The sequence below is a fragment of the Gadus morhua genome, chromosome 3 (assembly GCF_902167405.1).
Source record: "Gadus morhua chromosome 3, gadMor3.0, whole genome shotgun sequence".
NCBI classification, from domain to species: Eukaryota; Metazoa; Chordata; class Actinopteri; order Gadiformes; family Gadidae; genus Gadus; species Gadus morhua.
The window spans coordinates 8,225,631-8,239,101 of record NC_044050.1 but is presented as its reverse complement, the minus strand read 5'-3'; the positions used below and the strand labels follow the sequence as shown (position 1 = coordinate 8,239,101).

Below are 13,471 nucleotides of genomic sequence, written 5' to 3'. Positions count from 1 at the left end.
CAGGTTGGTTTTTTCATTAGATGTAATGAAAATTAGGGTAATGTCATTTCAAAAGGGCCAGGACAAAAGAGTAGGATGGATAGAGAAAAATGCATAAAAATGCGTAAAAATGCTCTTTCTACTATCAGTAGAAAGAGCCACATACTGTACATAGGATACAGTACATGCACAAGTGTCAATCACATTACCTGCTTGCAACTTCAAACTGTGAACATTTTATGGAAATGTGGTATGGAAATAATTGCCAGCCGTCTTTGGCTACAAGTTATTTGCATTTTAATGACCAATAAAGATACTTAACTGTAACGAGGACGGTTGTGAAAGGACTACGAGCGATTGTAAACACCCTTATCACTCAAATCTGTTAGAATACAGAAAAAGGCCCCTTGGGAAAATGTGCCGCTATTCATATCTGCATAGAATAATAATCCCTTTGATTGAATAACCCCCCCCCCCAATACACACACCAGTCCGCCCACCCGTTCACGCATACTGGGCATAATTTTGCCCCGGCCTGTTGTTGACATGGCCAACGTCCCTCACCAGAGATTCATCTGTACACTGGAAGACGTAGCAGACAAAATGGCAGCTTGCTCCGTCCACCGTCTCTCTGCAGATGAAGCCAAAGTGATCCACGTGATGAATGCCCTGTGGAGAGAGACACACGCAAACTGCTCAGTGACACACACGCGCGCACACACACACACACACACACACACACACACACACACACACACACACACACACACACACACACACACACACACACACACACACACACACACACACACACACACACACACACACACACTGTGCCTGGTACCTGGGAGCAGAAGGATATCTCCCTGAAGCTCTTCTCGATGGCCACCTTCTTGGTGTCCGGACTCACCAAGAAGATCTGGGACCTCCCGACCTGGAGGGGAGCAGGGAAACAATGCAGCAAGAGGAGGCTTCAATAGGTTGACCCATAGCCAATCTCCGGGTGGCTCTTGTGCGTGGGCCAAAGTGTGGTGCACGCGGAACACGTGGATGTGGTATATTTGTGGTGAGGCTGACTCTAGGTCAATCATTAGTCTTGGTTTCAGACTGGAGCTCCAGGAATCAGACCTGTGGTGTTTTTCCATGAGCTTGTTTGGCCGTGCCGGGTCTTAGCGTATGTACTGATTTGTGCTACCACTACCAGTTTAACGTGCCGAGGAGCCTGAGATGGACCGGGCCAAAGCGAACCCGCACCGCCTCCAAGTGGGCTGTGGTAAGGTCTTCCCTGGTGGCCAAATTTTAGGAATATAGACCTAGAAAAATACAATATTCTGTGCGTTCTTGTGTATGAGACGCATCGCCAATCTCAAAGAGTATGGCTAGAGTCCTCAACATCTTGATATCATTCTTTCGTTCCTATAACTATACAAGCATAAATGGTAATGAACGCTTAGGTAGGAGCACTCTGATTTGAGTTACATGATGGTCTCTTGCAGAACAAAATAGCTTGTTGAAGCAGAACAGATGTCTTTCAGATTAGTCTTGGTTTAAAGATCGGACATTGGGCAATTTTTTCCAATTTGAGATAGTTTTTCCCTAATATCAAGGACATCGAGACACTCAGGGAAAAATGAGTGAAACCTTTTTCAATGCCTATACTGTACTAATATAAAATAAATCGTCTCTCAATGAGCAAGGAAGCCAAAAAGGGGGAATATTGAACATCAAACTGAATCAACCATCGTGGATATCATTGTGTGTGTCACGTCCATCTGAAACAACCCAATTACCACATTAAGTGTGAGGTTTGTTGTGTCTTCGACTAAAGACAAGCGCATCAGTTAAAAACACAGCTTCAAGCAGGTCGCCCGGTATTAATGGAAATGAAAATCCTAGCCGAATCCAAGTCAAACCACGTCAAGCTGGGCCAGTATTGAGCAGTCGAGGCAGAAGCAGATGTAACCATGGAGATGGGTTAAGCTATCTTGGGGGGAATGGTCGACGCCCCCTGCTCCTTCACATATCTATCATTGCAGAAAGTGAAAAGAAGCGTTGACTCAGCTTCCGATGCCACGGGATCATATCAGGGATCATATCCTGCCTTGGGAGGGATACAGGAAGACTGGAATTGCTTAGGAATCATTAAAAAGTCTGGAGGTCACTGAGGTGAAATCATTGTGATGAGTAGCCGGAACGTGCCTTCAGTCATCATTCGTTTTCCTTACACACACTCAGTGGTCTCTTAACACAGTCGTCTGCTTCAGTGGTGTAGCTTGGTATGTTCAGTAAGTGATTAAAATACTAAATAAATAGAAGGGTCTGTAGGAGCTCATTTTCTGTCTGACTATCAAGGAAATGACAAAGAAGAACTTTGTAATGAAGTACAAATACTACACCTCTATAATTGAAGCTGGGCTGGAAAGAAAGCCTTGAATAAAAACTTTTAACTATTAAAATAAAATGATTAAACTGGGACTTCCTTCTTTTATAATAATTGTTTGCAGTAGCTTGAGCTGTCGGACACTGATAACAAGAGCAGTTACAGGAACTGCCTGAATGAGATCCTCAAAAAGAACATTGCCTGCTGTAGGTCCAGTCTGAATGAGAAGAAATGTTACAAATCACTAAATCCCCTGGCTCTGGCTGTGTGTGTACCCGTCTCCGAGATGCAAACCTTACCATAAAGAGCATGGTCCTGTTCTCCTGCAGGCTGGTGGGCCGCACCCCGGTGGAGTGGCAGTGGGCGTCGTCGGCGTGGCTCAGGGTGATCTCTGGCGAGAGGCCGTTCTCGTCCAGGGCCTGCAGACAGGGGAAGCTGGGGTCCCTCTTGTACAGCAGGGGCCGCCTGGGCGCCGTTGGGCTCTCTGCCAGCCCGTCGCCACCGCCGTCGCTGAGCGACCCGTTGGAGTGGAAGGCCAGCGCCCTCTTCAGCCCGCCCGCAAGCCCCCCGCCACCACTGCCTTTGGCCCCGCCCCCCGAGCCACGCGATTGGCTGAACTTCTCGATGCACTCGTCGATGAGGGCGGGCGGCGCCTTCTTGTGCGCCACGGTCACGCGGCCGCAGAACAGCACCTCAAACTTCTTGGCGAAAGCCGTGGGGGACAGCTGAGGGGCAGACAGCGAGGACGTGGTCATGGTCGTCGTCCCGGCTGCCGTCGTCGTCGTTGCGGAGATGGAGGAAAAGGAGGGGCAGCTTTGGGCAATGGCAAGGCCCCTGGAGGCGGTGGGCGGAGAAGCGTCGGGGGTGGGTGTGACATCATCAGTGCGTGCGGCGCTCTTGCCCGCTTGGCGCAGTGTGCTGATGATCTCAGGGACCTGGGGAGGAGTGAGACACAGAGAAGGTCAGGTATTGCCGTGTCAACATGAATATTCAGGGACGTGGGTCTGTATTTCTTATTAATGCACATCTTTGTTCTTCAGAAATAGGCATGATGGTCTTTTAACATTGGGTTAAAATTTGATTTCGAAACATGAAACACAAAAATAAACATGAAAAACACAAGAAAGTACCCCCTAGTGTTCGACATATAAAAACCTGGATAGGAATTCATAACTGTTCACATCTCTGCTCTCCTCACACAAGCTCATTTCAAATCAAGCACAACTGACCAGAACACCATAATTTTCCCTGTGTAAATCAAAACAAATAACAGCGTATTGCCAGATTAAAATAACTAATCTGTCCTTCTTGAAGGTTCACCATCAGTGTTACAGATGCATAGTGGGCTAGGTGGAATAACAGCAGATGCCCTCTGCAAAACAGTGGCTCAACTGGTAAAACATGAGGGGGATAGGGAGTGTGGTGCGTGTGAGTGTGCGTGCACCTGTGTATCAGTGCACGACTGCTTGACCAGAAAAAGCTTAGCTATCGTCAAATCAGACAACATTGCGCAGGAAACCACACAGTGATAATGAAGTTCATACAAATACTCCTAATTGGGACAAGCAGGGAGTTTAACTTCACACACTGAACTTGGAACCTGCCTTTTCTTCAATCATTCAACCAATGTCGTTTCAAGCTGAGTCATCAAACAAAAACACCATCAAACAAAGCCAAGAGCCCCTTGCTTTCTGTCACTATGATCATTTGAATATCTTGACATCCTAGTTATACTTCGACATAAACCTGTGTTACTAAAAGGAGCAATATCTGATAAAAGTAAGGAATAAACCATGGGTCTGTTTTTTGGGAAAAAAAATCGACAGGGCTGTGCGATCAAACAAATTTCAATCTCGATTTCAGCGTCAAACAAGCAAAAATATAATAATATAATAATAAAACAATAATATATTCGATTTTTCGATTATTATTTTTTTTGTATTTATGGAAAGCGCAGAAAGTATAGAAACAGCTGGATACATATAGATACATTATTTTAGACTTTTTTATTTTCTTTTTGACCATTTTGTGAATTTTTTTACATCATGTTTTCACAACTACCGTTGTTACGAAAAGAGAGCTGAGCCGCAAGGCAAAGCTCTCGATCTACCGGTCGATCTTTGTTCCTATCCTCACCTATGGTCATGAGGTTTGGGTGATGACCGAAAGGACGAGATCGCGGGTACAAGCGGCCGAGATGAGTTTTCTCAGAAGGGTGGCTGGCGTCTCCCTTAGGGATAGGGTGAGAAGCTCAGCCATCCGTGAGGAACTCGGATTAGAGCCGCTGCTCCTTTACTTAGAAAGGAGTCAGCTGAGGTGGTTCGGGCATCTGGTAAGGATGCCCACTGGGCGCCTTCCTTGGGAGGTGTTTCAGGCACGTCCAGTGGGGAGGAGACCTCGGGGAAGACCCAGGACTAGGTGGAGAGATTATATCTCAACACTGGCCTGGGAACGCCTCGGGATCCCCCCGTCAGAGCTGGTCAATGTGGCCCGGGAAAGGGAAGTCTGGGGCCCCTGCTTGAGCTGCTCCCCCCGCGACCCGACCCCGGATAAGCGGATGACGATGAGATGAGATGATGAAACTATCGTGATTATGATTTTTCTTCCATAATCGAGCAGCACTACGATGGGGAACGCCCCACTTAATACTGCACATGGTTTATTCCACTTATACCACAGCAACCTACAATGACCTGATATTAGCTACTTTACAACAATATTTTTGTTTAATCAACTTAATCAGCTGAAGATCAAATATTATTCTACGGTGCTTTGAGCATATTGTTTTTGGGTTGTCAGGGAAACATCTGGTCAGGCTTTCTACCGTGATGTTGGATTTGTACCGCACTGATTTGGAAACTGTCAAATGGCCGAGGTGTCAGGCGAATGTAAATGACTGCACACACTTGGAATGTCGCTGACCAATCAGAGCCAAGTACTCAACAATACTGTAGTATAATTATGAATTATAATGATGTGTGTGTAGTTCAACCGGCTTCGGTCCTTTTTACCAACAATAAGGTTCTGTATTCCATGGGAAGGTCCCCCCGGCCAGAAAATTCTGGAAAGAAGAAAGTCTTAAAGAAAAGCAGGACAATAAAAGATGCCGAAACTCTAGCCTATATCTCAGTCCAGAAGACTTTTCCACTTCTCCTATTTCTTTACTTTACTTATTTTTTCCCTCTCACATGCTACGTGTCTAGATTTATAGTCAGGTCATTTTCAATTTCTACAACGCCAACAAACGTTAACTCACACGCGACATATTTTATGTCTGGAGTGAAATACTAACCCAGACATCACCAATATAAAACTCATGCATGATGCATTGCTGATCCAAACCAACCAGGAGAAGTCACTGGGCAATAAAGGAAAGCAAGGGAAGGTTAACAATAATCACTAGTTACTCATCACTCCAATACTGTTCTATACAACAAAGAGACTACTCTCACCCATCAAAATATTCACATCAGCTGTGTCATCGACCACAGTCGAGAATACAACAGTTGCATGAAACAGCATTAGCTCCTGCCGGCATCCAACTAGTCATTATGAAACAGGAAATGACACGAGTGAAACACAGCCCTTTCCATGGTCACCCCAGAGAGTTCCCATGTGTATGTCGACATTGATACGCCATGGGGACACACCCACACACACACACACACACACCCACACACACACACACACACACACACACACAAAAGCTCTTTCAATAATTGTTCCCATCAATAATTGAATTAAGAATACCATGAAAACCTTCTAAGAATCCCCAGCCCTCAAAACTCTGACCATGACACATCTGCTTAGATCCGCCTACAGTATATCCCGTGCTGGGACCAACTAGACTCTTCTCGGACCCAGCAGTCCCACTATGTTGTAGCAGAACTCCTGGGGGACACGGCACAAAGGCCTGGCCGGAAACCAGAAACTGAAGGGACGGATATATGCCCCGTATCTCATTTCATCACAGAGATATTCTAACGAAGAGAAACTGATTTGCGCAATTAAAAAAGCTTCAGAGTTCTATTAACTGTATGCCAGTATTCCTACACTGGCCAGTCTACAGGGTGTTGATTTGAAACCTTTTTGACTGTTTAACACAGCTAGGAGGGTTTGTGTCTGCTGTTAATAGCTGATTACACGCATACAGATTACAGGTTCCAGCAACATAATTAGAAAATAATAGGGCCTAAAAAAAAAAAAAGTTTGGTTCCTGTTGGTTGTCAGTTGAGGTCATGGGTAGGTAGGGAATTTATTTTATTTTTTTATTTTATTTTTTCCAGCGGCAGCGAATGATAAGTAGGTTGTTTTCATTTAAAAACGAGAAAATTCGCTCATCCTTGTACAGAATGAAGAGGTGCTGTACCAAAACGTAATTATAGTTTGCATCAAAAAAAGTTTTTATTTTTTATTTTTATAAAGCTCATAAAATATTTTTTGTCGCACATAAATTGACAGGGTCGGTCGGAAACCGGAACCAAACAACATTTTTTTGTAGGCCTAAGAAGCAAGAAAAAGAGAGTCTCAATTCACCCAGATTTGAGCTTGTTTTTGAGCAGACTTCAGATTAGTAATCGAAAGTCTGATTTGCGAGAATAAATATAACACTTGAAGACCTGAAGACCGGTTTTTCCTCACAGAAGAAGAGACAAGGAAGAGGCCTACTGCCTGAAATATATCAACAGTTAACCAAAGCAATGGGATGCAGCCTTCCCCCAGCTCCTCCACCACCTAATGTCAGCCACTACCAAAACCGGAAGAGGGGAGAGCCGAGGGAAGAGAGGCAGACCAGACACCCAGAGGAGCAGATCATGCAGGGACACGCTTTGTTCATCTGGGCTTAAATTCAGCAGGCAGACGGACAGACAGACAACGGGATGTGTAATCCACGTCCTATTGCAACGTTGACACTGCAACCTTTCTGTGAGTGGAACAAAGAAAGAATCTTTGCTTGTTTTGGTCCAAAAGCAAATATCAAACGGCAGGCCTAGCCGAAATCCAAAAGGACATGAGGAACTAACAACTCCATTAAGATATGTGGGTCAATACTATGCACCACTTTCTTCTACAATATTGGCCCTTCCTAGTCGATTTTCCATGGCATTGTTATTTTGTCCAACTCAACATCCATCAACTCATTTCATCATTCTTTTCATGCACTGTAGCCCAAGCGTTCCAAAACAAAGGGGTTTAAGAGTGTTCAATTGGAATGCCTGCTCACTGTAAAGTAACATCACATCAAATACACAAATGACCACTATGTACAACCAACCATGTTCCTAATGTTTTAGCCATTGTTTTTACAACATGGACTTGGTTCCCAATCCCCAGTGGCCTAGAAGCGGTATTGACCCCATTCTGGATGTGTTCCAAACCAAGGCACCCAATAATAAAAGCCAACCAGGAAGTAGCGGCTGGGAGCAGAAGCTAGTGGTTGAGTCATGCTGGTGATGTCATTCCAATATGAGCTGCCACTAGGTCTACAGAGGCTCCGATAGGGGAGTGTGCAACGTCCTTGCTCAGTCTTGCCTGGATATAAGGTGTGTTTGGCCCAACTTTGTTGTCTGTTAAAGCTGCCTGACAAACACTGAGGCCCTTTTGTGCTGCAGTATTGCACCAACCGCCAAGGCGAACCCAGCCTATCTCAGGGGTGGTGGTGGTGGAGGAGGACGTTACATCATACCTCTTACCAAACAACACAAGAAGTTGTCTGTTTTACGGCTCAGGCTTCAGATAGCCTGAGCCGTAAAAAAATCTTGCCTTCACAATGATAACAAGAGTTGAGTTTGTTAGCATTGTGACCACCATTCTAAGAACAGGAAGATACAATGCATCAGTACATGTGGTTCAAAAACAGCGCCTGTGGGGGTGGAACAGACAGTATAGTTTGTACGTATTCATATACAAACTATTATAAAAGGTTCAATCTTATCTTCTAGAGAACTCAAGGCTTGAATATGCTGGCAGAGAGGGATAATACTCTTCTCCACACAGCATCTGGACAGCGTCTACAGTTAATGTCCGTAGAGATGATGGATGGCAAAAGGAGCTTAGGAATAACAGGAACACAAAAAGCCCTGTTAAGGTCAACAAAAGGGCTGCGATTCTGGTAAATACATACGACAGTGAGAGGAGATAAAACAGCATGATGGAGATCCAGCTGCAACCCAAATGTGCTGACCTGAGCACCACTTTCGAATATAAAAAAACCGGCATTGGCAGCACAGGGACTTGGTATTGCGCTGCATCAGAATGTGCACTTGTGACAACAAATGAGTCAAACTTGAAATCCTGCCAACAGCTTGTTTTCCCAGCACACCTGTAAGCCCACAATTATTGTGTCAAAAGGCTAAAAGCAGGCCTAGGTTTATGGCTCTCTGATCAGGGCAAGCTCAATATTTATAGTCACACTACTGGTCTTTTAAAAGAGCACCACCGCCACCTACAACCACCTACACCTTAGACCTACAAGAAAGTCTAAACATCAAACATCCGCATGAGTCAGGTGAGAGTGGTTAGTTCAACCTGTAGGTCCATTTGTAACCCAACACAAGCGGAGCTCCAATGGAACAGCTTTTCTTTTTAAGCCTACTTGTTCACTCTGATGCTGTTTCTTTAAAGCTGTCCTCTTTTATACCATGTCCTGCTCCTTCATTCCCCACCACTGCACACAGCGTCTCCTTCCACACGGTAGCTGGTAGTTTTGCCCGCACCCGGGGGCCCAGTGTATCAACAGTGCATCCACCCCCTCCCCGTTTTTTAGGTCAGCCCTTCTGGATGTGTACAGCAGGCCCCATCTGCCTTCTGTCTTCTGACATGAACATCGTTGTGTTTACCTCTTGCACTTCCTCCTACCTGGTTGGCTTCAGTCTCTGGACATTTAACTCTCGGGATAACAATCAACCGTACCGAACACTGGCTAAGGCTGCGTGTTTGTGCCGTTATTGGCATCACAACACAGAACATTACACAGCCCACTTACCGGTTCTCAGTGTAACAGGGTTGCAATGACCTTGAATTGCACGCAGGAAGAAACACAACACACAAAGATAGATATGCCCACTTTAGGAATCGGCCACCTTTTCCAATGGTCCAGTGGGCTACAGACTATAGCTGGTGGTGGGAGAGGGTAACAAACTTTACCAGCATCAGGGGAAAGCCTGCCCACTATCCAGCAGCATACACACCTTCAACCTAATGACACCCGGTCCCATACAAACATTCACATGAACACAACACCGTAGCTCTCTGTTCCCATGAAATGGAGGCTTGACTCCATCTCAAAAAATGAAGTCGTTGAACGTTGGCAAACCTTCAGTGCTCCAACGGTAAGCTACTTACTGAAAGACAGTGAATACATTGTCCTGTTCCAAGTCAACCGATGTTCAGATGAGGTTGGCCTCAAAGAGGAAGTCAGTGGCCTTACGCAGAGGCCTGTAATGGGGGGGGGGGGGGGGGGGGGCATGTTGTCTGGCAGCCTGGAGGTATTAAAAAGGGGCTTCTGTTGCACTCACCTCTCAAGGAAAGGAGGAAGTTACACCAAAGGAAAACGTTACCTGGAAACGCACCCAGCAAAACAAACTACAACTCAGCCTCCTCCTAGGTTTGTGCCTGTGTGGAGGACCATTAGTAGAGGCTTCTCAGGGCCCTTCTTATTAACATCCCATCAGTGCTGCACAATCCTTCAGGCTTTCACAACCAACATCATTATGCTGATTCAGCAGAGCTCAATACAATCAAATAAAGCAACGAACTCTGGAGGAAAAAGGCTGTGATACATTTCTGGAAAAGGGGAAGCTGACAAAAGTGCTGTTGGAACATTTACAACGTTGCCTAGATGGAATGAATACATGGTAACATGTGGAAGTGCTTTATGAAGAAGCCACACGTTAAATGGGCCGTGTAGATGGTTGCACTGCATACATACTGCTTTGGTCCACTGTCATACACCGGCCTGTAAGGAATGCTGCAGCTGCCAGCTACTTATGTGGAATGATTAACATTATTAAACAGCTGATAAAGGCCTAATCTTGGAAAAAAAACACTTGAAAGAATATAAAAGAATATATCTCATTTTTGGAACGTTCAATTATCATAGATAAGCAGCCCTAGTGGACTGTGGTTCGTTTTTGATTCAACATTGTTTAAAATATTTTTTTAATGAGAGGATTCAAAAAGTTCTGTTTTGCTCAGAAACTGAAACAAACATTGTGTACGTGTATGTTGTTAACACTGTATATTATTTCCAAGATAATATGCAAGCAGTAAAACATTTAGATTGTTTTTCTGAGACTATTTGTTCATAAAAAGCTCATTAAAAATTAACAATTGACATACTTGTACCAATTGATATAGCAGGGAGACACTACAGTCAAAGTCACCTCCCTAAATGCACATTAATAACGGCAGAGTCCATGACTGAACCAACCATGTGACCCTGCTAATGGTTCACACTGGGGCATCAGACCGGGCTCCAAAGGAGGCCCGCGAAGCCAATGATACATCCAACAGCTCAGGGGGTGGGGTGGGTAGGGGAAAACCACTACATAAACAACCAGAAGTCAGCTGAAAGTCCCAATTCTGGACTTCCCATGGTCATGTGGCCCAGTGGAGCCGAGCCCAGGATCAAGGTCCCGCCTGCTCAAGAGACTTACCACCAGGACTGGCCTGACCTGAGAAAGGCCCAGGGGAACAGGAATGTCTTAAATCTAATGAGAGGATAAGGGAGTGTTTGGGGAGCATGGGAATTGTCCAGCAGGGTGCAGTCCTATAATGACTCCCCTCACAGGGTGGCAGAAAGGATTAGCAGCCACCAAAAGTCGAAGACACCGACGTCATACCATGAGACGCGGACCATTTAACGGCACAAAGAGAAGGCAGGGAGGTGACGGGCTCTCTGAAATGTGAGCTTGGGGATACAATGAGGCGACTTGTTGCAGGGCTCAGCCATACCAAACAAGATAAGAGGGGGATGTTCAGGACAAAATAATGGAAATCACAGAGGTGGGCCACTGGCCACCACAGGCGAATTTATTTATTTTATTTGAATTATTATTTATAAATTATTTATAATTATTTATAATTTTGAACAGATAAGATTAGAAGTGAAGCTCTTCAAAATGAATACAAATATGTTTATAGCTGACAGAAAGAAAAGGAAAAATAAAACGGGCTGGGGTAGTCAGGATAATTGGACTGATTTAGTATAGTAAGTTTACATAGCATAGCCTTGTACAGTAACCGGCCTGTTTTTAGCACAGCCTGACTGGGAGATGAACAGAGGTGAGAGGGCATGTTATAAAGAAGGAAAATAAACGGGTGGGCAACGTGAGAGGGAATAACAAGAACCAGCACTGCATGCTGAAATGTCATGGTTGAAAAGTAGGCCAGCTTCAAGGTCATTAACCACTCCAGACATAAAAACAACAACAACCACAACAACGACGACGACAAAGTCTATTAAGATACATGATTAAAAACAAACAACTAAACTCATGCATCAACCTGGATAACACAACCAACAGCAACTCTAGCCAAACAAACCGTTAAAAGGGTTAAAAACCCCAACATGCAAGTTTAATTGCGGACCCTCAATACAGAAATTAAACATTGTTTGGCCTGAACACATTGCATGCGTGACGATTATCCATGTGCCATGACAGGAAGGAGAGAACTCAAGTAGACTAGGAAGAATACCAAACACTATTACATGAGTAACACACAAACCCCACCTCCCTTTCTACCGTTGGACTTCTCACCAGCACAATGGTGGTGACACTGCGATGAGTCACAGAAACACAGTCCCCTATCATACATACAGTACACTTGCTACAGCTTATGGTAACACAATAAGGTACGCAAAAACGTGGGTAGTTACTGAGGAACGAATGATGAATGACCAGGGCCCTAACTGGGGCCCTAACGGGGCCCTAAGTGAAAGTCATTCAGTAACTACTGATGAGTTACTGGTAAACAGACTAGGGGATACTGTATTGTGGTTCAATAAGCTTAAATACTGGTGAACGAATGATTCAAAAAGCTTCACTACTGGTAAACGAATGATTCAAAAAGCTCAACTACTGGTGAACGAATGGTTCATAAAAGAGTAAAAACTCAGAATGATGCATGACTTTACATGAAGGTACACAAAAAGCTTCACTACTGGTAAACGAATGGTGAACGAATGATTAAAAAAGCTTCACTACTGGTGAACGAATGATTCGTGAATGAGTAACAACTGATCATCAGTCCGATCCAGCTCTACCAGTCGATCGAGTGTGGGACCCAAGCTAGCCCTCGACAGCGCTTTAAACCAAGGGCGGCAGGATAAAGCATGCCCTGCAGTCGTGGACAATTGCTTTTAAGATTTTAACATTACTAATGCAACCACTTGTAACATTAAAATATGACAATCAACCCGTCTGTTTCCTGTTAATCCCAGGAAAATTCAGTTGCTTTCATAATAAATTGGTCAGTTTGCTAATTCACAGAATGATTAATGAATACAGTATCCCCTAGTCTGTTTAATAGTCTCCTCAGTAGTTAATGAATAACTGTCACTTAGGGGCCTAGGTAGGGCCCCAGTTAGGGCCTCAGTTAGGGCCCCATTCATTTATCATTTGTTACTCTGTAACGAATACAGTAGTCCCCTAGTCTGTTTACCAGTAACTCCTCAGTAGTTACAGAATAACTGTCACTAAGGACCCCAGTTAGGGCCCTGGTCGTTCATCATTCGTTAATCAATAACGAATAAAGTAGTCCCCTAGTCTGTTTACCAGTAACTCTTCAGTAGTTACTGAATAACTGTCACTTAGGGCCCCATTAGGTCCCCAGTTAGGGCCCTGGTCGTTCATCAGTCGTTATTCCTCAGTAACTACCCATGTTTTTGCGTACCATATTGTAAAGTGTTACCCAGCTTATTATTCTAACAGGTAAAACAGAATGCTTGTCATCTTAAAACCCTAAACCTTGTGTTGGACAAAATCCGAGAAACACCTAATTGAAAATCAAGACATCAAGTAAACGTGGTGAAATTGAAGGGGTAGAAGAGGTAAGCTTAATTCCAACTATGAAAACATTGACCACAAAGTGGATGCTGTGGAGTAAACC

At 44.5% G+C, this 13,471-nt stretch overlaps 1 protein-coding gene across 4 annotated transcripts in view; it reads right to left on the bottom strand.

Annotated features, from left to right (window-relative positions):
- Positions 1-13,471, bottom strand: part of tbc1d1 (TBC1 (tre-2/USP6, BUB2, cdc16) domain family, member 1) — a 38,589-nt gene that overhangs the window by 20,668 nt on the left and 4,450 nt on the right. For all 4 annotated transcript variants that reach the window (XM_030351456.1, XM_030351457.1, XM_030351458.1 and 1 more), the window contains 3 exons: positions 2,659-3,294; positions 824-913; positions 544-648 (listed from right to left, as the gene is read on the bottom strand). In XM_030351456.1, the coding sequence (XP_030207316.1) occupies positions 544-648; positions 824-913; positions 2,659-3,294 (831 nt within the window). The remainder of the gene's footprint in view (positions 1-543; positions 649-823; positions 914-2,658; positions 3,295-13,471) is intronic.